The 26,529-nt window shown below is 36.2% G+C and overlaps 2 protein-coding genes across 5 annotated transcripts; both read right to left on the reverse strand.

Moving 5' to 3' along the window:
• Positions 1–1,805: 1,805 nt before the first annotated feature.
• LOC144438554 (amidase-like) lies at positions 1,806–11,413 on the reverse strand. Its single transcript, XM_078127635.1, has 12 exons — positions 11,272–11,413; positions 9,737–9,853; positions 9,188–9,314; positions 8,043–8,215; positions 7,376–7,515; positions 6,552–6,752; positions 6,270–6,344; positions 5,802–5,961; positions 5,468–5,527; positions 4,743–4,843; positions 4,309–4,495; positions 1,806–3,035 (listed from the first exon to the last, which is right to left on the reverse strand). Exons 1-12 carry the CDS (start codon positions 11,279–11,281, stop codon positions 2,833–2,835), a joined length of 1,554 nt encoding a protein of 517 aa, XP_077983761.1. The 5' UTR covers positions 11,282–11,413; the 3' UTR covers positions 1,806–2,832.
• Positions 11,414–13,147: 1,734 nt separating this feature from the next.
• LOC144439830 (urethanase-like) lies at positions 13,148–25,465 on the reverse strand. 4 transcript variants are annotated; one of them, XM_078129074.1, is made up of 12 exons: positions 25,419–25,465; positions 21,347–21,463; positions 20,371–20,497; positions 19,840–20,012; positions 18,816–18,955; positions 17,529–17,729; positions 17,138–17,212; positions 16,554–16,713; positions 16,271–16,330; positions 14,876–14,976; positions 14,054–14,240; positions 13,148–13,390 (listed from the first exon to the last, which is right to left on the reverse strand). In XM_078129074.1, exons 1-12 carry the CDS (start codon positions 25,426–25,428, stop codon positions 13,191–13,193), a joined length of 1,551 nt encoding a protein of 516 aa, XP_077985200.1. In that variant the 5' UTR covers positions 25,429–25,465; the 3' UTR covers positions 13,148–13,190. The 4 variants fall into 4 exon arrangements, with proteins under 4 accessions (XP_077985200.1, XP_077985192.1, XP_077985215.1 ...); XM_078129066.1 differs by lacking the exon at positions 25,419–25,465 and adding an exon at positions 24,138–24,255; XM_078129089.1 differs by lacking the exon at positions 25,419–25,465 and adding an exon at positions 24,215–24,226.
• Between the last annotated feature and the right edge of the window lie 1,064 nt (positions 25,466–26,529).

Here is a 26,529-nt window from a genome sequence, read left to right on the forward strand (position 1 = left end):
GCCACAGTATGTAACTTTAACATTTCAGGTAATATTAGGGTTAAAAAAATATAACGTGAAAAATACGTGGTTGTTATCTGGTAGTAAAATGGTAGATGTTAAAGCGGGATCCTAAAGGGGCGGGATATGTGATACACAAGGCTTAGTTCGACTGTACCATTACCTTTTCTTGTCATAGCGACAGCCACGTCCGTCCATACAGCTTGTTGCATATATGAGAATCTCTACAACCAATCATTCTTACATTCAGTGTTCTTACTGTCAACCCGGTTTTTTTTCAAATATTTTGCCGATATCAACCCTGACCATTGTACGCATTCAGGGCGAATCATTGATTTCTTATTTGGAATATTTTCAGATTCAGATTGAGTAACTGGTTTATTTAACTACCAATGAAATATGGTATCACACTTCTTTCATGTGTAAGTGTAAATATACTGAGTTACAGTTCTGCAAGTTGCTAGACATGAATGTATGATGTAACACCCAGTAATTAGGGGAATCATGTCGGGTAACTGTGACAGCATTACCAAATTCGACTACTCACCCGATTGTCTATCTAATGAGTCAACGAATAATCCATTTGTTTGTGTTGCGAAAATACTAGTATATGGCTCGTGAGGACAACATTCAAATTGTTAGTTTTCATTTTATATTAAGAATACCATAAGTTTATAGGTCTGTGACCTATATTTTGCAATTATTGAATTTTTATTTGATAAAGTTTTCCACCATGACAACATTTCTGTATTTTCCAATAAATTTAGTGTAACACATACACTCCATCAACGTGGGCATTATTGTGTCATGTGCAGCATGACGACAGATGATCGATGCATACACAATTAGATATCATTACAAGTGAATTACACCAGGTGGAGTATTCATTAAAAAGGAAATTCAAATTGATTTTTAATCATTATTCAATATTTACCCTTCGTATTAACAGAACAACATGACGGATTTGCCTGTTTATAGCCATTGGTGTCATTTTTAAAGATTCCGTGATACTTCCCTTCGTATTAACAGAACAACATGACGGATTTGCCTGTTTATAGCCATTGGTGTCATTTTTAAAGATTCCGTGATACTTCCCTTCGTATTAACAGAACAACATGACGGATTTGCCTGTTTATAGCCATTGGTGTCATTTTTAAAGATTCCGTGATACTTCCCTTCGTATTAACAGAACAACATGACGGATTTGCCTGTTTATAGCCATTGGTGTCATTTTTAAAGATTCCGTGATACTTCCCTTCGTATTAACAGAACAACATGACGGATTTGCCTGTTTATAGCCATTGGTGTCATTTTTAAAGATTCCGTGATACTTCCCTTCGTATTAACAGAACAACATGACGGATTTGCCTGTTTATAGCCATTGGTGTCATTTTTAAAGATTCCGTGATACTTCCCTTCGTATTAACAAAACAACATGACGGATTCGCCTGTTTATAGCCATTGGTATCATTTTTAAAGATTCCGTGATACTTCCTGAGTTTTCTTAAAGTTTAGTTTTCCACATGATGGGAGGATTCTATTCCTGAACAAATATTTGTCGTCACATTTTTTAAGTGACACGTGTACATATTAACCCCAAAAAAGTGAAACGTGGTCAGTCATAGCAAATGTTGTGTGATTGAAGTCATTGTGATGTGGACTGTTTTCTAATACATCAAAATAACCGGCAAAACAAAACAAAACAAGAGTGTATTTGGTTCATATTCGTGACACAATTTGTTTATTAGGATACCTTCCTAACAAAACCAGACACCAAATTTATCATCACGATGACATGCGTCCAAATGCAATAAAAAGGCAAGTCTTCGTCGAAGATATACTACAAAAATAAGGTGATGCACACACAATTAGACTTCTGTCAGTAGCTGACAGTTGTGTCGGGTTTGGTTGAAACTGGTCGATGCATGTCAGAGGACCACGTTGAATAGTTCGGGTCATTTGACCTTGAACATATAGGTCAAATGTGAAGGGCTAATTAGAACATTCATCTAATGAGCCTCTAATGAGGTCTCTATCTCCAAAGCTTCCGGAATAAGTGGACAAAATGCGATTTCTAACAACAAAATGGCCGCCATTCGGTGAATGTTTAGGATAAAAGTGACACGCGTACGGACTATTATCTGACATTTGTGCCAGCTTTGGTTGAAATTGGCTCATGCATTTCAGTGATAAAAAAGGAAACGGACATACGTACGGACAGAATCTAACATAATTGTTTAATTTCCCTTGGGCTTCGGCCGTTGAGGGCGAAATATCATTTAAGAATTAAGCATGGTTTTACTGAAAAGTCATATGACACCTCATTTATGTATGGACAAATTTACATGACTGCTATTGTTACATCAATAGACTGCAATGTTTTATTTTTTATACTGAGGGTTTTGGGTACAATGGTGGTAAGTATACATTTCTTTGGTTTATTAGATCAATAACACAGGGTGCACCATTCGGTCTTTAAACATCAAGTTACTGACGACATTTATAACTTTGTTAAATAAACTGTTGGATTGTAATAGAGAATATCGATTCCAACAATCAATAGGACAGTACAATATAGTTTCTTTGGAAAAGTAAATTTATCGTTCCAAAGTAACTATCATATGGTACTGTCCTTTTGGATTGTAATTCAAATCCATCACAAAATTCTTGTCGATTTCTTCAAGGAATTTCCTTTGTTATGATTGATAACCTACAATTCATAATATAATTGATTGAACAAAAACACTGTTGTCTGTTGAGAAAAAATTGTCATGCAACTTAAGTACATACTTAGAGAATGCAATTACGGTTTCCGTCTTCGGGGAGCTTTCTTTAACATCCTATCTTGCCATCTCTGAGTTGCTCGTACGCATACGCTATTCTAAGAACCGTACTTTCGTCAAAGTGTTTTCCAACGATCATCATACCAATTGGGAGGCCTTGTGAAAAACCAGCATTGATACTTATCGCAGGGTGACCAGTCAAGTTGAATGGTTTCAGATTCCACGTTAGGCTTTGAATAGAAGCAAGGTGTTCTGTGAACATAAATTTTAAGTAGTTATTATTCACCATTCCTGTTGACTCAATCAATCATTAGAAGTCACGCCAGACCTTCTGATTAATTTATTTTAATTTTCAAAGTAAATAGCAATCACCAATGGAATTACAAATTAACGTTTTCATGACTTTTGAAAATTACTTGTGTTTGAAGAGGAAGTGAAAACTAAACACAACTTGGAGTATTCATGATCGGATTTACTAATATATGAAAGTTTGTGATATGCTTTGTCTAAGATAAAAATATATGACTTTTTTGATGTATTATTCATAATTCTTTGAAATGGCGTTATCTTCCACAAGGAATGCTTTCCTAAACTATATGTCGAGTGAATGTACATATATCTGCCAAACACAAAATGTGGGTAAAGTCAGTGTAGAGCAAGGGCATGAGGCAATAATTCTTATTTAAATATTTAGTACATTTAAATAAAGACAAAAACCAACATGAAGACAATACAAGTAATTCCCAAAGATATCATACGTTCTGCCATGGTACCGTGATACATGATAAATATCTGTAGAATGGCCAGGTACACAGGTATAAGGAGATTCCTATATCACGGCTGTTAGATCAATGGCATGGAGAAATACAACCTGTTGTTTATACGTCCCTGGTATAAGTAAGGACAGTGTTTGAGCACGAGCACGGCAGCGCGTCAGCTGGCATCTTTCAAGCGCGAGCGCACTAAGCGTCGACTTTGCGGCTTGATTATGTTCCATAACCTTGGTAACAGATAAGCATTACAAACACACTGAATCCATTCGTATACTTGTTTGTGGAGTCTCATATTATAAACTTATTCTGCAATTAAAATGTTTTCATTATTTTTTAAAAGACCAGATATGTGCACATGTACATACATGTATCTATCACGATGTCGCTTATTTATATTTTTTCCCATTGTATTTCTGACTTTAATATCCAGAATCAAGAGTATGTGTAAGCATATAAAGTATTAAAATATATTATAAAAAACAAAGAAGCTTATAATCATTTTCGGGTTTCACTAGAATTGTTGCCCCATGCCCCTGACGTGTAGAGTTAGCACTTTTCTTTTTCAATGTAGAATGGTCGCAATTCAAGTCAAAACAAGTCATAGGTAGAAAATAAAGGACGGATTTGATGCACTTACTTTATGGCTTATTCTGTCAAATTTACAATGCCATTGATTACTCTATATGTCAGAGTATTTAATGTACAAACTGTATAATGAACACTAGTGTGCCACAAATCTGTGTAATTTTTACCTCTATGGGACAGATTACCGGACGATAATGGTTTAGGTTTTCCTGTTAAAGTAGGCATCACAATGCAGTCACAAGTCTCAAGTATTTTATCATATTCTTGTGTCATCTTCATAACAAGATTCTGACATTTTGCATAAAACCTGTTTCCATAGTTACGGTGTAGATATTCTCCAATTAACAGAAACCTCTGGACATGGAAAGAGATTGAAAATTACGACAGAAATAACAAAGTTCAAAGCATGATATTCGAATAATTATCATTCTCAAAACTTCTCAACACGTACACATACAGATACACAGACAACGACACAGCTACGTACAGATATGGGACGCATACATACACAAACGCAAGTATTACATGGGCCCCTTTGACCGTTACGTACACTGCAGCAAATTTGAGCAAAATATTTCTTGAATACCCTGCACATTGTTACCTTCATATTTGGAGGCGCATCGTTGATCCTTGTTCCAACTGAGGAATGCATCGCATCTGCAAGATTGGTTGGATAGTAGCCTTTAAGTCCATAGCCTACACCTGGTACGATATAATAGTTGGATACCATAATAATTGTGTTAGCGTCCTATGCAGTGCATAATATGTATAATCATTCTGGACATGTATGTAGATATGAATGTTATTACATGAAAATATAGATTTTTATTTCAAATATCGACGTTATTACAAATGTCAGTTGTACAGAGCCTTCAATGTGACCCCCTAATTTCCTCGCCCCCTGTAATTACAGAAGGCTCCCTAACTATTTTGCTTGAGACCGTGATATGGTAAGTTTGGGTGTGAAGGATTTGATGAGCATTTGTTGACCCGTCTTTAGGATGTGATAACACGAAACCTTGGTAAATTGAATAAAATTAATTACTGTCAGGACATTTTTCGTAATCACTCATAATAATAGCTTATAGTTATATAATTGTATACTTTGTGTCTTCAACCGTATGATAGAAAGTTGTCTTTTATTCCCAACTAATGTATTTTTTCGAGTGGCGATATTCTGTGCAGTCGAGTGGCGATATTCTGTGCAGTTACATGTAATTAGTTATGATTGTTGACATCAAGTCAACATCATGCAATGGTCAGTATATCATGAGAGATATTTGGGTACTTTTTAAGGTTTTTTTTTACTGAAAATGACGACCTCACCTTTTGTAATCGGTTGACGCCCTCCTTGACTGATGATTGTCGTCCACATCGTATTTGCGACTGAAAATATGGACAAATCAAAGAAGACCATTAAAGTGTCATGTTGATTCACAGGCGAGACATATAATTATATCACAATGCTCAGTCATAGTGAGTTACTCGCACAGCTATGAATTTAAACTGCAATATGCAATCAAGTAAATGACACGATGTGTAATTGCTTACTCAATATATCACGTCAGTTAATCACCTGACAGTTTCTCTAATCTTATTCATTGTGAGTGAATTGTGCATATTATCATTATTGCGGTAACAACAACAGTAGCCATCATACCTGTATGCATTGGTACAGAAACTTCCTCAAGAACAGCGCCACCATCGACAAGTCGATCAATTGCAGTCATCACTGTTTTATCGACATCAGTTTCGGATCTGTTTGTACCGAAACCTTCTTTTAAAATACCAATTTTGATCCCAGTCAACTTTTCATCCAACTGGAACAGCAACAATTTCGTAATTAAGACAAATCCAAACAATAGAGTCCTATCACGATAATCACTAAGTACATCACCTGAACATCTCTGTAACCATCCAAGTTTCTGCTGATTGCCTCAGACACTGTTGCTATGTAAGTATGGGTAATGGCTCACACCGTATACAATTTGACGAGACAAATATCGGATTATCAGTAAAACTATACAGTTATCTCACTCGCATTTGATTTCAGTTTAGACAGGTTTCCTGTACTTGACAAATTGGTTATATTAAACCTGAAATTATTTTTGAGGTAACATTCACCGACCTGCTTGGTGTATTCGGGAACTGTAAGGTCACGTGGTTGTCGAGGGTCCAATCCTCCGTCGTATCCTGCCAGTACCTGTCATGAACAATTTTTTTATTGCAGACCATGACGTCGAAAATACGCTAAAATAAATGCATATATAATATGCTCCTTCTAGATCTACTCTACTCTATATACGATACATAATTTCACTTTCTACTTTTTTGTAATATTTTATACATTAAACATGGTGTCCTCCATGTTTTGATTAGAAGTATCTACGACAAGAGATTTTACACAAACCTCTAAAAGCAAAGCACAGTCGTACACCGATTTAGTCAACGGTCCAACATGATCCACAGTTGCATCCATACCAGGCAATCCTGTATACGGAACGAGACCCCATGTCTGTTTAAATCCCACAATGCCACACGCTGAGGCTGGGGCACGAATAGACCCACCTTGGTCAGTGCCAAGGGCCATATCAACCGAACCAATTGCAACCTAATAATCAATAACAGGAAAGCATAATTAAAAACTTCCCAGTACTTGAATTCATAATTTCTTCTCGCAAAAAACCCAACCATACTGATAATTTTATGAGATGTCGAACATAATGTACTTTCCATTCGCAGAAAATATCAGCGATATGATAACTATGTAGTCCAAATAGAAATGTCCCATGTGATCGGAAAGTAGACAATTTTGAGGTGAGCGACAGCTACTTAAGTGTACCATAGTGTCATTACATGTACCTGTGTAACCAAAGGTTAGTGACAGATTAGGCCTAGGGTTGGTAGACCAAAGAATATAGCAACAGACTGTTTCCGTGTCCAGTCTACGTATCACCTACAATTTGTGACAACCTTTACGGAACTACTGAGACACGATAATTTTAAGCATCGGTAATTCAGTGGTATTTCGCGTAAGTTATGTTATCTTGTAGTTGGTTTAAGTAATTATTAGTAGACAAGAAACTTCTCATAAGCTATAGAACGAACAGATATTTTTTCTGTGACATGTACGAAAAATGACAGCGCGTGTTTTACCATTGCCGTAAAAGCGAGATGTGGTTTCACAATGATGGGCCCTCACAGACTACAAGTTGCTCAAACGAAAACGCTCACCGCCACTGCACTACCAGAACTGGAGCCGTTTGCATTCCTTGATTTGTCATAGGGATTGAGAACGGGTCCGTGGATAGAACTCAGACTGCCACCAGATACACAGCAATTTTCACATGTCGTTTTACCGATGATATGACCTCCTACATGCAAAACATTACATCATGTAAAAAAAATAATTACCGAAACAACTCATACGATTCCATTTTCTGTATATACCGTTTTGGCTAAACTAAAAGTCTTTTAAGAGATGTCCTTGTAAACGTCCAATAAACTTTATGTATTTTGTAGTTTTCTATGGCAATGAAATAGTCTAAGAGTTACCCAAGCCTCTACGTCAATTTCGAAACAGTCTCATGATTCACTATCAAATACTGGAATATTCATTTGCAATATTTTTTTTTAAATCATGCATATCAAATCAATTATGACGACTTCGGAGTTTGGAATTCAAATGATCGCATCTTCTTAGTCGTTGGTTCTTACGCAAAGAGAAGGAAGAAAATAACTTTTCAAAAGAAAGTTAGGGAGCAATGCTAAACTTGAAATTAACAGACTCCCCAGCGTATTCAAATATTTTGGTACACCATTATTAATGGATCAACATTGCTCGAGTCAATGTGGCTTTGTTGGCAGGAAAAATTGATAAATATAAAAGTTACTAACTTACCTGCATCCAGAATCTTCGTTATGACTGTAGCGTCATAATCTGGTGTGTATCCATGGAAAAGATGGCTGCCATTACGTAATGGTACACCAGCTATGGGTATATTGTCTTTAATAGCGATAGTTTTACCAGCGAGCTTACCAGAGGATGCGCCTCTGATATCACAACGCCAACACCTTAAAAGTGTACATTAATATGTTGCATAAGTTTAAAATGTATTTACAATGTAGTAACTGGATATGGTATTTCATAAAACAAAAAAAACCTATGATAATGTTTTGAAATATTGCATCTTTGAATATATGTTCGATAAATCAACCCCCTCTTGATCGAAAACTTCAGTAAGTCGGAATAGGAAAGCGATATTTTCTCTTAAATTGTATACCATTGACAGTTCATATCACACCTATTTATGTTGTCTGCTTTTAAAAGCCGGTTTAGGTGATCTCCGACTTGTATATTGTGCAGTTATGTTATGTTGATTTGGTGGAGGTTGATTGCATTTGAGCCTGTTCACTGCGTTTTTGGGTTACAACATTACATGTAGCTGCCGTACCTTCTAGCCCTTATATGGACACGACGGGTAGTAAGGAGGTAGTGAACAAGCTAGTTGCATTTGAACATAACTGTATATTGGTGTATCCCCTCTATGAATTTAAAATAATTACAGCCAAACAAACACAATGGGGGAGAGGTCTGTAGTCTAAAACATTGACAGAAATAATAATGTTGATAATAATGTTGGTTTTTATATAGCGCTTTCCCACTCTGTGTTCAAAGCGTTTTTCAATTATTACCCCTGACACGGATCTATAGCGGCACACCAGCCCTTTATACTTCCTCAACTCCCTGTGGAGCATACAATCCATTGCAGCCTTTATACTGAACACATAGAATTAAAGGATTCACATTGCAACCTCTGCCCTACCAGGTCCCCAATTATACAGCTGGGTGGACTGAGGCTCAGTCGTGGTCCAAATCTTGCCCAAGGTCTTTTAGCCACTCAGAAAACAACAGCAGTGATGTGGCTCGGTCACTGTAACCATTCGCCCATCATGACTTCACATACATACTCTTTAGTACAAGGAGCAGACTCTAGTACGGATAGAAATCTAGACCAAACCTTGATATTGAAAGACATCACATACCATGCATTGTATGAGTTATCGCCTGGTTTGGGTGGATGTCCTGGTGTACGTGGATATTTCACAGGCAGTTGTGGTTCATCTAGATCTTCAAGTTTATCAAAGAGTCGGAGTGATTTGCTGATTTCCTCTGTAAAATATGTCCACTCTTAATTTAGACGGGACACTGGCACAAATAACCAATATCACTTACATGTAATTATCACATTGTACTAAATTGTATAAGTTTTATCACCGGAAGAAATCCATTCAAGTATAGCTTCTTCAAACAGTTCTCTGAGGTGCGAAACTAATCGAAGATTTAATTTTTATTAACAGTAACTTTAAAACGTACGCTAAGATTGTTTTATCACAACTTTTGTGACAATCGCTGACAAGAAATCGACAAGAAATTACAAGCCGCCTTAAAGATTCAATTAATATTTTAATAAAAAATAAAAGTTTATCAATTGAGATCTTTGATATAGAAGGTTGTCTAAGAACAATCAATGTAGAAAGTAAGCCAAAACGTGAATACAAAACTTGTAACCAGTCATGCACTAGTGACTTTACCTTGATATTGCGTCAATTCATCTTGTTCCAGAATTAAACCATAACTTTTACCAATGGTATTCAATTGCTCATGCGACGGCGCCCTCACAGCCTGGGTTCTGAAAACGTTATCCGAAGCTGCAACGACATAAAAAAAAGCGCAAACATGTTAATTTTATCACGTAAGACTGTCATCATAATTCCTACGTTAATTATTATTATTTATTACCCATTTGTTACAGCATTGAAAAAGAAGAAATATAATTTTACATTCTTAGGTAAATGGGTAAAGGGAGAAGGGAAAATAGCAAAGCAAGTCCAGTCTGTCTCCTAGGACCCTGGCAATGTAGCATTTGTACTTTGTGCAATTGAATTTTTTAGTTTTATATAAGATTGTTGATATGCAATACATATCTATAATACTAAGCGGGAGATTTGTCCGTGGGTATTTTCTGATTCGGCCGAATGGATTAGAAAAGTTTTAGCGAGGTTTAATATGTTCACAAAACAGTTCTAAATGAAATTTGTGAGATTCATCGCTGTTAATGATACCTGTAGAGCCCAATGTGTCTGGTGGAAAAGAACTGTAAATCGGTGTAAGGTTGGTCGTGGTGTTATGACCAATTACGTAAGCTGGAGAGGCTGTATCATCAGTACAAACATGTGATATGAGCATGTAACCGATATATGTAATAGGACAATCCGACGGAATACAGTCCACTGTTTTTTTCCTATCGGGCCAACGAAAAGGCACAGACCCCCCCCCCCCCCCCCATGCATCATATTTACATGACAGGTATTTGATCGTGGCTAGGAGTAGACTGTTTGCCTACGGCTCGCAAATACTGTATAATTGAGATAGCACCGTACTAAATTAGTGACTACACAGGGTAAATATATTTGAGGAGTGTATATGTATAAGTTAAAGTGTAGGTAATGTAGCCATACAGTTCTATAATAATGCATTGGGGGTATAATTGGGGTATTGGAGACAATTTTCAAGTACTCTATGGCTTTCGATAATGTGTATGGTTTGAAATTTGATGCCATTAATTTAAATGGCCCCCTACACGTCCTTATTTGTGAAAAATTGCTTACCGTGGGAGGGGGACACACCCTCCCCTATAGCTGTCATGGATGCTGTTTCTGCCCAGAATCAATCTTGACTTCATGGAACGTCCAACACACGTCATGTTATGTTTAATTCTATTAATTTCAGCGACAATAGTATTAAAGATAAATTACAAAAAGGTCAATACGACTGTTGACAGTCTAGGTTCACTGTGTAGACGCCAGATTTGTTATTTGTTTGGTCAAAGTCAACAAACCTCAGATTATTGAATATTTGAGTCATATGACCAATGAAAAGACAACAATCTTTCGAAAACCCCAACTTGTATATTGACCTCAGTGCTTGTGCGGTCTCGATGAACATATATAGTGCAATCACTAATTAGAATCGTATTTGTCTGTCATAGAATATAATCATACTATGTGAATCTAAACCTGTGGTGAGAGCCAACATTTTCTGCACGCTTAAAGAACTAAATGACTACCTTCTGTCATTTTCGGACGTCACACTTCCCTTTGGTAATACTCCTTTTACTCCAACTCTGTTCAATACCGAATAAACCAAATTTCTGGAGAGCGAAAACAATAAAATTGGGTAAGCCACTCTCGTGCTCCCTGCCCTGTCGCAGCAGAGGTCACATCACAGTCACGTGAGTCACGTGACAGGTCACGACAGATAGGTTCAGCCCTGGTTCAGCCGCTACTTTTTTAGGATTTACAAATTTTACAAGTTGTGATATAAAGCATTCCCCGCCCGCTGGTTTTTTTTCTATTTGAAGTATACAAATATGACAATATACTTCAAAGTAAATTTGTTTTTTTTTAATGCAAAGAAGTAAAATTGATATATAAAAATATGTGGAAATTAAAATTGATAGTTCCGGTGTAACTTTTTTTGATCGGTTGTGTGGGCTATGTTTAACAAAGTTGAATACAAGCGTCATGTGTATGAAAGTATAGATCTACCTAGACATTTACACCTTTCTGTTGTGAAAATGTATAATGTTTGGAAGTGTCAAACTTAGTACTCGGGGGAGGGGGATACCATTTTACAGGTGCACTAGGTCTCAGCATGGATGTTGCAGTGAATAATTTTTATGGACTATGTGCATGTATAACAGTGTTATAGATTATATAAGTATATCATAATTCATAATTTTAAGAGTTAAAAAAAAATATGCAAACAGGTTTTATAGGATATATGTGTGTTTTGTTATGGTTGATGTATGTGCCAAATTATCTGGAATTTGAAGTGTGCATTGTGAAGATTTAGCTTAATTACTGAAAAGCATAAATTATGCAAATTAGTAATTAAAAGTAGGTATGCCAATAGACTTTATAGGACATGTGTCATTATTATGGTTGATGTATGTGCCAAGTGTTGTGGAATTTCAAAGTGTGCATTCTTTAGATATTGCTTAATCACTGAAAATAATCAATTATGCAAGTTTCTCATTAAAAATAAAAACTACGCCAACTAGCTTTTAGAACATGCGTGCTTTGTTATGATTGATGTAAATACCAACAGGTGTGGAATTTGAAGTATCCATTCTTAAGTTATAGCCTAATTTCTGCAAATCATTAATTATGCAAAGTATTCATTAAAACTGTAAGCCTCATCAACGAACTGTATACGACATATGCACTTTGTTATGAATGATGTATGTACCACATTATGTTGAATTTGAAGCGTACATACTTAAGATATAGCCTAATTAGAAATCATCAATTATGCAAATGACTAATTAATGTTCATTGAATGTTTACTAAAATCTAATCAGTTCTTGTGATTAGCATATGGAAGATGTGTAGCCAGTTTCTTCAGAATCGGTGCGGTCGTTTTTGAGGTATCGTTTCCACATACATACATACATACATACATACATACATACATACATACATACATACATGCATGCATGCATGCATGCATGCATACATACATACATACATACATACATACATACATACATACATACATACATACATACATATATACAGACAGACAGACAGACAGACATACATACATACATACATACAGACACACACACACACACACACAGTCACAGATACATACATACACAGACGCATAACCTCCCCTAAGGCCTTACGGGAGGTCAAAATGAGTCCAATATTCACACTATGAATGTGACACTCGTACTCATGCCATGTTCAAGCAATTGTGATAAATTGTAAAGAAGAGTCAGATTTCGATTCTAGCAAATAATCGGCATGAAGTTGTTAATACAAAGGTTCAAGGTTCATCTCTTTTCATTCGACTTGAGGATACCGGGGATTAACCTTTGATACACCTTTTTATTAAACGGTTACAAAGAGAAAAAATGAATATTAATATCAGTTCTAAGTATCATTAACTGTCCCTTCTATTCACCAACAGCCTTCTTTTTCACATCATTTTCGAATCTCTCAGCTGTTCATATGCATATGCCACTTTTAGAAGAGTAACTTCATCGAAGAGGTTGCTGACGAACATCATACCAACAGGTAGTCCTTCACAAAATCCAGCATTGATAGTTATAGCAGGATGCCCAGTCATGTTGAAAGCCTTTGGGTTTGTATGTAAAGTCTGCATTGCGCTGAGATGTTCTATAGAAAAAAGATGTTAATTTGCAAAAGTACTCAATACTATCCATTCTTGACTTGCAAGTTACGTGTATTTTTCCCTTAAGTCTCTCCGTTAACCAATTAGTACACTTGTGTTTATTTTGTACAAAATAAGATGTACTTAGTTTAAACAGTATTTCTTTTAACTTAGCGAAAAGCGTGTGTACATGCATGACAACACCTATCACAAATAGACACTTTTCGCAATGTTCTATATAGGACATCTGCATTCAAGTTTAAATAATGTATTCAATAGAGAAATTAACTTGAAAAAGTGTAAAATAGAACGTCCCCATGGTATAATTACAAGACGGATATGCGACCAAAGTGTGAAAACTATCAAAGAATTAAAAAAATATCAATATTAATCTATACCGAATCGTAGTGGCAATAGATTTGGATAGATTTGGTAAATACGACAACAGTCAAATTTGAATAGAAGTCAAATTTGAATAGATTTGGTAAATATGACAAGTCAATTTTGAATAGATTTGGTAAATATGACAACAGTGAAATTTGAAATGCTACGTAGACATGACTTTTTCGTGCTAGTTCCACGTTGAGATCTATTCAGTGAACAGTTGGGTAGCTGGGATATTTGTTGATGTCAAAGTGTTAGATTTTAGGAAGAGAATTTGAATTTACCTTTGATAGACGTACACTTAGGGGGCATTTGCTTCGGTTTTCCTGGCAATGTTGGCATGACGAGACAATGATAATTTCGAAGTACCTCGTCGTACTTATGTTTCAGTTCTGTGGTCAAGTTTTGACATTTAGCGTAGTATCTTCCACCATATTGACGTCGCAAATACTCTCCCCTCAAAAGCATTTCCTTTTGTGTGAATAAAAATTATATCACACGTAATTGATGAATCAACACAACTTCATATACACTTCGTAATAAAAGGTAAGAGAAAATCATTCCTTTCAGTGTCACGTACGTTATTTTTATACAGATAATTAAACTGTGCACACAGCTTTTTACAATTATTGTCTATATAAAAATTGAGGATGCTTTATTTAGAATCGCAAATGCAACTGCTGATTGATTACTATTATTTCAACTAAGATGTGTTACTCTGTCGATAGGTGAACAATTCACATACTAATAATAATAATAAAGATGTGTTACTCTGTCGATAGGTGAACAATTCACGTACCAATATTGAACTATCTATACATGACCGAAAATACAACAAGGAACAAATAGAAACCTCAAGTACAATGATATGATATGATATGATATGATATGATATGATATGATATGATATGATATGATATGATATGATATGATATGATACAAGTGAACCTTTGAAGATGAATTGATTTCATTTATATTCTAACAGAAACAAAAACAGTAATCACGATTTCCTTCAAATCATGCGTTTAGAGCTCTCTTACATCATTACAACGCAGTCAACATTTCATGTTATGACAACAGAACACAACAGAGGTGTTTAAAGTTACCTTCACTTCAATAGACGTGTCGTTAATCCTTGCCTTGGAAGCTGAATGCATCGCATCAACATAGGAAGTCGGATAGTATCCCTTATGTCCGTAGCTAATCACTGGCAATAATCAATTAAAAAAAGAATGTAAGTTCATAATAATTATAAAAGATTTCTTCATAGCAGTTAATTAAGTTTAAAGTAAAACAAATAGTTGGTTAAAGGGGGATCAAGCCTGGGACGAGGATGATTTAATCCTAACTGCATTAGGTGCATAGTTGATGACACTACATGTAAGTCATAAAAAAGTCATGAAAAATAAGATAAATCAAATTTACTCAAATTAGTAATGGACCGACCGCTGCACACGTCACAGTGGTAGAAGAATTCTAAGAAGTCAATACAAACAATCGAGGTGCCACTCTTATTTGTAGAGAAGTCGCGCAATGCAGAGGTGGTAAAAGTGACTTTTCGTAACTTACTGATCATCAATTAAACCTGCTAGGACCGAATCACCCGGCCTCGTCTTTGTTAACCCTTTCAGTGTTAGTCAGTCAGTCAGTCAATCAGTCAGTCAGTCAGTCAGTCAGTCAGTCAGTCAGTCACTCACTCACTCACTCACTCACTCACTCACTCACTCGAAAACAATAATTACTAGTCTCATATTTTAGTTTTAAAGTTGTATCATATCGAGCCATTAGGTACTTATGTTTACGGCAAAACGAAAACAAACAAACAAATCAACGCTGGCAAAAAATGACAGATATGTAATTATGAGAATTACATTACGGTCACTACGTAATCATGCTATATGAAATGGTTGTCGTTAGAATCACCCACAAGTGGCGAGTCTAGGTCCCTACCAAATGTATACTATGGACTATACTGTATTTCCACTCACTAAAAGCATATGAGTGCTGATGAGTAAAACCCCATCTTTGCTAGAAGCATACTTAGAACTCACATATTCACCAGCTACATTGACATCTCAATCAATAGCATGGCTGCATTTCCATGATTTCTAAAGTCGTATTGAAAAATGATACAAGGTTTTCAAAAATCGCGATTATCCAGTAATTTAAGATTGTAAATGAATCAATCCGCGTAAACCTGTTTTGAGGTGATTTGGCCGTGATATGACGTCAATGTTAGCCGAGATGGGCTTAAGTTATTTAATAATTTCACTATCATGTGAAATTATATTAAACCTGTCAAATAAGTCCAAATAAACGAGTTCTCTATTAATAGTGTTGTCATTTCTCTTTCGACAAGGAGCACGTATGAGTATTTCTCTATTGAGACAATTATTTGTATAGAATAACATACGTGATAATTCAATACCAGTAGCAAGGAAATTTGTAATAACATATGTGATAATTCAATACCAGTAGCAAGGAAATTTGTAATAACGTACCGTCGGTCACAGACTGCTTTACTCCAAGACAAAAAAATACATCCCAGATATCATTTCCAACTGAGGAAACACAAAAAAAAAAATCACTTAAGACAGATTACACACAACTGATGCAACTGATAAATATTTATGTACTTCAATATCTCTCAATAAAAATGTCCAAACAGTCATAGGAATGCCACTGTCCTATCCAGTGATGAGATTTGAATTCTTTAGTGTTTTATGAGATACACAGCAAAATTAAAGTCATATAACCATAACGTAAAATCGGCCCTAGACTCACATTTATGCATTGGAACCGAAACTTGATCCACTACAGCTCCAACTTCAGTAAGTCTTTTAGCTGCATCAGTCACTATAGTATCGATGTCTTTCTCTGATGAAGGTGCATCGAATCCTTCTTGTAGAATACCAATTTTTATCCCAGTCAAATCATCTGTTAACTAAACATATGTGTGAAGATAATACGTTAGTCGCACAGTACCAGCTGGAAAAGCGTGTTTTCATTTAAACTGGGGGAGTTGTTTCTATTATTTGTGCATTCTTCACATCACGACTACAAAGGCTCTATCTGTTACCTTACCATAATCGCGTCTCTATAGAATGTATTAGAAATTCTCTCAAACATACATAATTATCCTTTTGGCTGTACCACCTTCAAATGAAATGAATAAATTTTTTTATTTATCTTATGAATTCTTGTTTTTCAAGGCAAACATTATGGTGTTATCCTACCCGTGATAACGATGTATGTTATATCAAGTATAACAAACGCTAGCCAGGTATATCTTCATTTGAGGGTGGGGTGGGGGTGGAGTTGAACAAGTCAGTAAGAGCAAGTCATAACCTGCTTATTACAGTACCCACCTGTTTTGTGTATTCTTGGGTTTTAAGACCACGTGACTGTCGTGGATCTAATCCTTCGTCATATCCAGCCAATACCTGTGATGACGTGTAAGAAATTGATTGGATGAAGGGAACTTCGTATTGAATTAAATTTAAACAAAAAAAACATGTACACGATACATATGTATGTATGTATGTATGTATGTATGTATGTATGTGTGTGTGTGTGTGTGTGTGTGTGTGTGTATGTATGTATGTATGTATGTATGTATGTATGTATGTATGTATGTATGTATGTATGTATGTATGTTGCGTAAGTGCTTTACATACATATTCATTTATTTATGTATTTACATTTATTTAAACGTCCTTCACTGGAAATGGTATCAGATAATGTATTGCTGTAGTTTACCTCTAGAAGTAGAGCACAATCATACACATTTTTAGTCATTGGTCCAACATGATCAAAAGAGACATCAACGGCTGGTAATCCGGTATAAGGAACAAGACCCCAGGTCGGTTTCAATCCCACAATTCCACACGCTGAAGCTGGTGTACGAATTGAACCACCTTGGTCAGTGCCAAGAGCCATATCAGCAGCGCCAGTAGCCACCTGTGTCAATTATAAGGAAAAGTGACAAATGTGACCAATTTCATAAAAAAAATTCTGAATAAATTACATGTATTACTACTAAAGGTATAACCTTAATACACTGAACGTTTTGGCCTACAACATGATTTACTAACTGAACAGATCTCCTGCAATTTTTTCAACCGGGTTGCCAAGTTTTTATTCAAATCGTAAATAAGAGTAGATTTGGCATTAAAACAAGTTATTGGAATTACTTTATTGATACAACTTTTGGACAAATAGAGTTGGCCTATACAGCTACAATGCACAGTGCTTGTTACAATATGTGTTTAGAAAAGACGCCCTGTCCTGACTTTCGCAAATTTCATTAGGCCTACACAACAACGATTTTGAGAAAGTTTGATAACGTCAACATTTTAGATATGGCCCCTCATATTGATATGTGGTATTTTTCTGAGAAGAATTTCAATTTCTTTAGTCAGCAGAACGATGTATTAATAGCGAACTAATGTGGTGTGGACCATTTCAAAACAACAACAACAACAACAACAACAACAACAACAACAACAACAACAACAACACTGCTCTGTTTTTGCAATACTTACACAGACGTCTTTGAAAAGCTTAGGCGATCAGTTTAAATATAGACGTCAATGGTTTAATGTATAGGACGAAGATGTTGGATAAAATTGCGGCACTTGATAAAAACCTAAAACATCTCGAGGTCAACATATGAAAGTCATTTTCTAATTTGTTTGCATAACATATGTTGGTGACTGAAGGGTTTGGTGCTCATCCTGAATTAAATCCATGGATAGTAAATTGACAATGATTCACAATAATAATCTGACATGACTAATATAGTAGGCATATTACAAAAGAACCATCAACAGGGAATAGTTTTAAATGCGTTACTCCTTTTGTTAGCAACTTTTCAAAGTGAATACAATTTACTTTGTATGTATGTATGTATGTAATTATGTATGTATGTATGTATGTATGTATGTATGTATGTATGTATGTATGTATGTATGTATGTTTGTTTGTTTGTTTGTTTGTTTGTTTGTTTGTTTGTTTGTTTGTTTGTTTGTTCCATATCACACTTACAGCAACAGCGCTCCCTGAACTCGAACCGCCTGCAATTCTGGTTTTGTCGTAGGGATTAAGAACAGGCCCAGCCATCGAAGTAAAACCGGTACCAGATACACAGCAATCCTCGCATGTCACTTTGCCGATAATATGACCACCTGAAAATGGATAAGTCACTATCAATACACATTTTCAGAGTAAAATACAAAAAGTACGAAGACGTTGAAAACTCAGTAAAAGAGCAACTAAAACAGACCCACGTTTCCTTTACTTCTTAGATCATCTTACATTCTATTCTCTGGTTAAGTAGTCTGATAACATTTCAAAATTCTCAGCTAACGTACACGTGGGTAATTTTTGTAGCTTTATCGAATGCAAGATTTATATAAGGATTTCGGTCTGCAAACTGACAAAATATTACTTGTCTGTAAATTGCAGATTTGTCAATCTAATAATCATTGCGTCTCAATGATGAATACAGAAGAAAAAAGATCAATGTGCATACACGAATAGACAGTAGTAGTGTAATACAATGCAATATGAAACAATACTGGGCAAGAGAAAGCAATAAAATGTTATCAAGCTGGTCAATTGATGAGCGAAATATCACACATGCACGAACGCCGAGGCCTACGCATGCGGTCACATGTACACATACACAATTCACACGCACGCACGCACTGCACGCACGCGCGCGCACACACACACACACACACACACTCACTCACTCACTCACTCACATACATACATACATACATACATACATACATACATACATACATACATACATACATACATACATACATACATACATACATACATACATACATACATACATACATACCCACACGTGCTTTATTCATCGTACATATATATTTATCAGATGTATACAACCAAATCAACAAATTTAATCCAAGTATAACCCAAGGGCCTGATAACATACACTCAAGAGTACTGAAAGAACTTGCCACAGAACTTGTAAGTGTAAGTGTAAGTGTAAGTAGACGATTAACACTAGTAGACGATCAACTCTGTTCATTACCTGCATCAAGTATCCTGGTAACGACAGTTGCGTCGTAATCAGGCGTGTAACCATGGTAAAGACGACACCCGTTACGTAATGGTACACCAGCTATTGGTATATTGTCTTTGATAGCGATAGTTTTACCAGCGAGCTTACCAGATGAAACACCTTTGATGTCACAACGCCAACACCTTTTTCAAATAAAAAAAAGATCACATAGTCTGAGATTCATAAAATTTAAGTCAAAGATAACAATTGTGTTTCGAATGAAGCTTCTTATTGTACTGTGTATTTTGCATTATGACGAGCCAGCCGAGAACATTTAAATCATCAAAGAGATATTTTGTCTGGCCAGACAATATAGCAATGTTTGTGTGGTTTTCGTCGTACCTGTCTGTCTGTCTGTCTGTCTGTCTTTACCTACCTATCTGTCTGTCTATCTGTCTGTCTGCCAATATGTATATTCAAGTGTTGTATGTGTGATCTTATATCTGTACGTTCATGTACCATTTTCATCACCAAATCACAACATTGTAAATAACTACATACCATGCATTGTATGGGTTATCTGCTGGTTTGGGTGGATGTCCTGGTGTGCGTGGATATTTTACAGGTAATTGTGGTTCAACTAACTCTTCAAGTTTATCAAATTGTCCCAATGATTTGCTGATTACCTCTAAAAAAATAAATCATTTCAAATATTTTTTGGAATAATTTTTTCTCTCGAAAAAGTGCAATATGAGGCTTACTATTTAGCAAAATGTCACGGGCAGAATTTACGGCAAGGGGCCACAAACAATTTCGGGGTACGAATGGTGGGGAGGGGGGCCTTGAACATTCTAAGGGTCTGACATATTTTATTCATGATCTGAGCCAAATCAGACCTGATCAGGATGTAAAGTGATAATATACAGGTCTGAAACCTACATTTAATTATGAGGCAGGAGATAACCATGCGAAGTTGTATTTGTGTCATGAGTGTTTCACAGCTTGTGTCTGCTTTGCTATCTGCATATGTTAAATACCTCATTTACCTATCACATATTAGTATGTATGTATGTATGTACGTATGTATGTATGTATGTATGTATGTATGTATGTATGTATGTATGTATGTATGTATGTATGTATACAAGTATGTATGCATGTATATGTATGTATGTATGTATGTATGTATGTATGTATGTATGTATGTATGTATGTATGTGTGTGTGTAGGTGTGTTGGTGGGTGGGGGTGTTACTGTATAGTATAATTGCACTTACAGAAAGTTACATGGCATTAGGATTAAGGTGGAGGCTACGAACATTCTTGGATTCAACTCATTTCAAATTTTTGAGAGGGCGAAGGGGAGGGGGCTGCCAAAATAACTTTTGCCAATATATTTTCTCCTCAGTTCCCCCCCCCCCCTTCTCCATCAATTCTGCTCGCTCTCTAAATAACGTATTCTAAAATGAGAATAACTGGAAACAGTTAACAAAATTAATTTCCTTTCTCAGGCTGAATTTGCTTCACATAGCACATACCTTCATATTCTTTTAATTCATCTTCTGTCATAACCAAACCATAACTTTTAGCAATATCGCCTAGCTCTGCACAAGATGGCGCCCTCACCGCCGGGGTTTTGTAAACATCACAGGAAGCTGCAAAGCGAAAGAAAAAAGACTAACATTTCTGACGAATTCTATCTTTATTGAAATATCAGAATGACATGTACTGGAGTAATTGTGTAAACTGGCAACGTTGACATTCAACCCTTCTAATATTTCTTGAACTGTTTGTCCATGTAGCTGAGAAGTAGTCAAGTCTGGAGTATGTAACTAACGTCTGTCTTACAATGTTCGACTGAAAATATCACTGAGCGACCATGGAGAAGTCAAAGCCATCCCTTTTTGTCCTGATGCATCCATTCCTTAATACGTATTCGCTATACATGTTTATTGCATTTCCAGGCCTCCATCTCATATACAACGAAAAAATAAAACACAAAACCGTAAAAAGTCACACAGCGCTTACTACACTGCACTTGTAAACTGTCTCTATTTGTTGAATGAACTGAATATACAAGGATGTTAGAAGTTCAGGTTCGTATCTTCTCACCAGTCTTGTGAACTTATTAAAATTTGCTTCGGCTATGAATTCTATTTGGGATGTATGTGTTTTCCTTTCATTATCGTAGATTGAACCATAGACCCTCCAAATGCATGATAAGTATATAATTTTGGTTTCTGTGAGAGAAATTCGTCGCTATGCTGTACCCCGGCTTATACATACGATTATTGAACTAGGAGTAAACTTTTCAGTGAACAAGAATACATTGTATGTATATCGGGTGCTGGCATTCACATTCCACCGAACACTGTCCCCATGATAACATTAGCTAAGCGGTACTATTAGTAACGTCATCGTCTTGTCTACGACCACTGGGCGTGTAATATTGCATAGATTGTTGTTTTCCAGGTCTACAGACTAAATATAACAACCTTTTGAATATATATTCCTACCTGTACAGGGAAAGAGAGGTTATAGTATACGTAGTACTATAGATCGATACATTTGTAGCAGCAAGATTCGTATGATATTTTCCTAAGAAAACGGAAAATTATAAGCAATAATACACGCCCCTGTGTCTACGACGAATCCAAAAGCATTGTTGGAATACATGTAAGCCTTAATGGTGACTAGTACGTGTAATGGTGACTAGTACATGTATACACCGTGATTTCAAAGTGACTCCAAACTGACTTCTATTTTTAAAGAATGCGACACTATATTTAACAAGGCTTCATAGAAGACATATGTCCCAACTGGTTTGTTGTATGGAAAAGTTTTTCTGCAAGTGTAAATTTGACCTTGAAAATGAAAGTTATAGTCAAAAGTCTGTCTGAATAGTAACCATACTTTAACCGTGACATTGTGGGTGTACACATTTAAAGATAAGAGGCAAAATGAGCTTTTTGTAATAAATGTGGTAGCAACTTTGCTGTGAACATCAAGGTCGAGAAATTAAGTGTAATATGCATGTCTCAGGCAATAAAAATCCAAGTTATGATTAAAAAATAAAATGTTTGACTAAAATAGCTATGAAGATAACTCAAATCTGACTATTTGACCTTGAAGAATACTTTTAGGGTCAAAAGGTCAAGTCTTGAAAGAAAGGTCATCTTTGGCCCTACCCACAGTGCCCGTTAGGAGCTAACAAACATACTGAAAAAAGTGGTGTACATCTGTTGTTTTATGAAGAAATAATTAAACATTCTCATTGGTCTCATACGTGTACCCTGTCATTTGTGAACTCATGGACAGCAACAATGATTAATTGGGAACGTGTCCTACTTTCAGGCGAGTACGTGGGACTCGATTCTGACACTGATAGTGCATGTCAGAATCGAGTGCCGACTTATTCCGTCTGCTAGCAAGACTATTGTGGTGACGTATATGTAAGTATTGAAGTAAAGCCGCCCTATATGAAGCACAGGGGCACGTATTATTGCTTAGATTGCCGTTTTCTTATGAAAATATCGTACGAATCCTGCTGCCACAAATGTATCAATCTCTATACTAGTAGAAATATTTTAAACACTTTTTTGTTTTTCCTTACAGGTAGGAATATATAGTCAAAAGGTTGTTATATTTACTGAGCCTGTAGACCGGGAAAACAACAATCTAAGAAATATTACACGCCCCTGTGACATGAAGTGGTTATATCGACTGCACATAGAAAGAATATAACTTTCGCAGTACCAACGCAATAAACTATATACTTTGTCGAACGTACCGCGTTCTTGTTGAGCAGTAGTGAAAAGTTAAGGTTCTTCGAATATGGTCTCCTTTAGCTGCAATAATTGTAGCTCTGTTTTTATTTACAATATTTTAAAAAAAAATTTTGTATATTTTATTTTGTGTGGCTCAACTGTGTTCGTTTTACTGTTTATTTTCTTATGGAGTTTGCAAGGTTCTAGCGTAGGACCGAGAGCGACGTAGCGAAACCGCTACAGTACCGCATCTAGGTCTCGTTTACCTGCAGTGCATTACATGTATAGTAGATAGAGGTTAACCTTTAAACTAGACTGTCTCAACTAGATTTCAATAAAGTCCTATGACAGTCCATACAAATACACGTCATGTTGTTTGTTGAAATGCAGACATTGCTACAGCGCACACTCTGTCTTAAATTAACATACAGTACGTTCCAAAAGCTTGACATGATACTAGTAGCCTTTATATTAAATAGCAGTTCAAGGTGTATATGACGAGCCATCACGATAAAGATCGAACCTAGCACCATGACCTAGGTACATGACATGATTCACGTACCTTCCTTTGTCTGAGATGTGGCCATTTCAGACCTATCTTCAGGTCAGTATTAAAAATCGTGTGTGTCGTACTCTTACTTGGTTGCTGGTGAATTCTGGTCACTGTGACCTGCTATCTCGTTATATAATGGTTTGACGTTATCTGATTCTGCTATATATTTCCGGGTCAAAGTGTACCAGATACCTTCCTGCAATATATGTATGCATAATAATAACTATTATTTTGATTCTTGCCTAATACATGTATTGATTATTCGAATACACAACCACGGAAAACGATTTTCATCTCCCGTAAGTGAGTGTAATACTATCACGTGTGTGTGTGTCTGTCTGTCTGTCTGTGTCTGTGGCGGTGTCTGTATGAATACGGAGAACTCAAATCTACTTCGACAGTTCTAATGTACATTGATAGTCCTATTTCTAGGTTTTTGGCAAAAAGAACTCTTTGATAGGTTATTAACATAATTACTTGGTAAATAGGCTAGAACGAAAGCTTCAACTTTCATGGTCTATGCATTGATGATAACGAAGTGCGTATGTGATATGCAGCCAGTTAAATTTTGTTCTTCATTCTAATAAGTCATTTACATAACTACTGAAATTTACCAATAAAGGGATATCCAGTATATCTCTAGTACTTTCTCAGCAAATCCCATGGTTTACACAAAACACGGAGAAGTTTCGTCTTCCACATCAATCCCACCGCTGCCACCAAGTGTGGTACTTTCTCAGCAAAGCCCATGGTTTACACAAAACACGGAGAAGTTTCGTCTTCCACATCAATCCCACCGCTGCCACCAAGTGTGGTACTTTCACAGCAAAGCCCATGGTTTACACAAAACACGGGGAAGTTTCGTCTTCCACATCAATCCCACCGCTGCCACCAAGTGTAGTACTTTCTCAGCAAAGCCCATGGTTTACACAAAACACGGGGAAGTTTCGTCTTCCACATCAATCCCACCGCTGCCACCAAGTGTAGTACTTTCTCAGCAAAGCCCATGGTTTACACAAAACACGGGGAAGTTTCGTCTTCCACATCAATCCCACCGCTGCCACCAAGTGTGGTACTTTCTCACGAAAGCTCACGGTTTACACTAAACACGGAGAGGTTTCGTCTTAGAACTAAACATTACAACTTTATTTCAGTCCGCTGTCATAATTATATCATTTTTATTGCACCAGTATGTAGCCATCGTGCAATATCTCGCTCCAAATACCATCTTCAGTGGTATCTTGTTTGTTCGAACTTGCTTGAAAATTAGATAATACAATTGGAACCTACCTGTAGCCATGACACTTGGAAGTCGTGATGCTTGAAGATTCGTGGAATGAGTGCTGCAGAACTGTTCAACCCGATACTGTAACTTAGTATGATTTAGGTTTCTAGTAACTTTAATATATCTAGATGTATCAAGGTGCTTTCTCCTTGCCTTAGGCATTAAATTCATGATCAACGGAACCTCAAAACCAAGTGTGAGTTTATCCAGTGTGTGCCTCGAGTGTAAAGTTGAGTGCCTTCCCCTATCATGAGCTATATATTCCCCCGACGACAACTTCTACTTTTACACCGCCATAGTTCGAAAAAAGAGAGAAACTTTTAGTATATCAATACGCCAGTGATAAGGCTACTAATAATTCAGTACTGTTATACGTGTCATTGGGCTAACAATAAAGTAGTTCAAAAATTTACCACAACGTCATAGTTTCACTTTCTGATACTGCGTGTAGGAACACCAATTAAAAGGCTTGCTTTTTTGCCCTTATATTAAGTTTACATCTGATTTATATTAGATGTTGACTTATTTCAAGATACATCAAAGTGTTTTACAAATCGAACAGGCATGTGAACTTACAACATTCAATGATTATTAATGGCTGTTTTATTTTAACAAAATACAAAGGGCAAAAAAAGTGCATGTACTACGTGTAAAGACAGAAATAAGTCTGACTCTGGACTTTTAAGTTGATAACAGTAATCAATATAAGTGTACTTAAGACAGAAATAAGTCTGACTGGACTTTTCCTTTTAATAAGTTGATAGCAGTAATCATTACAAGTGTACTAAAGGTAGAAATAAGTCCGACTCTAGACTTTTCCTTTAAGTGATTGATAGCAATAATCAATACAAGTGTACTAAAGACAGAAATAAGTCTGACTGGACTTTCCTTTATAAGTTGATAACAGTAATCAATGCAAGTGTCCTCAAGACAGAAATAAGTCTGACTGGACTTTTCCTTTAAGTTGATAGCAAGTTGATAGCAGTAATCATTACAAGTGTACTGAAGGCGGAAATACGTCTGACTGGACTTTTCTGGACTTTTCCTTTTAAAGTATAACAATACCACGTCCGGAATGACACATCGTGTTGTGGGTTTTCGCTTGTTGTGAGTGGC

This window comes from Glandiceps talaboti, chromosome 1, assembly GCF_964340395.1.
Source record: "Glandiceps talaboti chromosome 1, keGlaTala1.1, whole genome shotgun sequence".
NCBI classification, from domain to species: domain Eukaryota; kingdom Metazoa; phylum Hemichordata; class Enteropneusta; family Spengelidae; genus Glandiceps; species Glandiceps talaboti.

Excerpts from the sequence above, each read along its gene's own strand:
- LOC144438554 (XM_078127635.1), bottom strand. Across the intron at positions 7,516-8,042 it reads AACGAAGATTCTGGATGCAG|GAGGTCATATCATCGGTAAA; the intron begins GTAAGTTAGTAA and ends TTTTGCATGTAG. Across the intron at positions 3,036-4,308 it reads CGGTAATCTGTCCCATAGAG|AACACCTTGCTTCTATTCAA; the intron begins GTAAAAATTACA and ends TTATGTTCACAG.
- LOC144439830 (XM_078129066.1), bottom strand. The coding sequence starts at position 24,162 with ATGGCCACATCTCAGACAAAGGAAG. Across the intron at positions 21,464-24,137 it reads CACATCTCAGACAAAGGAAG|CTTCCTGTGATGTTTACAAA; the intron begins GTACGTGAATCA and ends TTCGCTTTGCAG. Across the intron at positions 16,714-17,137 it reads CCCAAGAATACACAAAACAG|TTAACAGATGATTTGACTGG; the intron begins GTGGGTACTGTA and ends ACATATGTTTAG.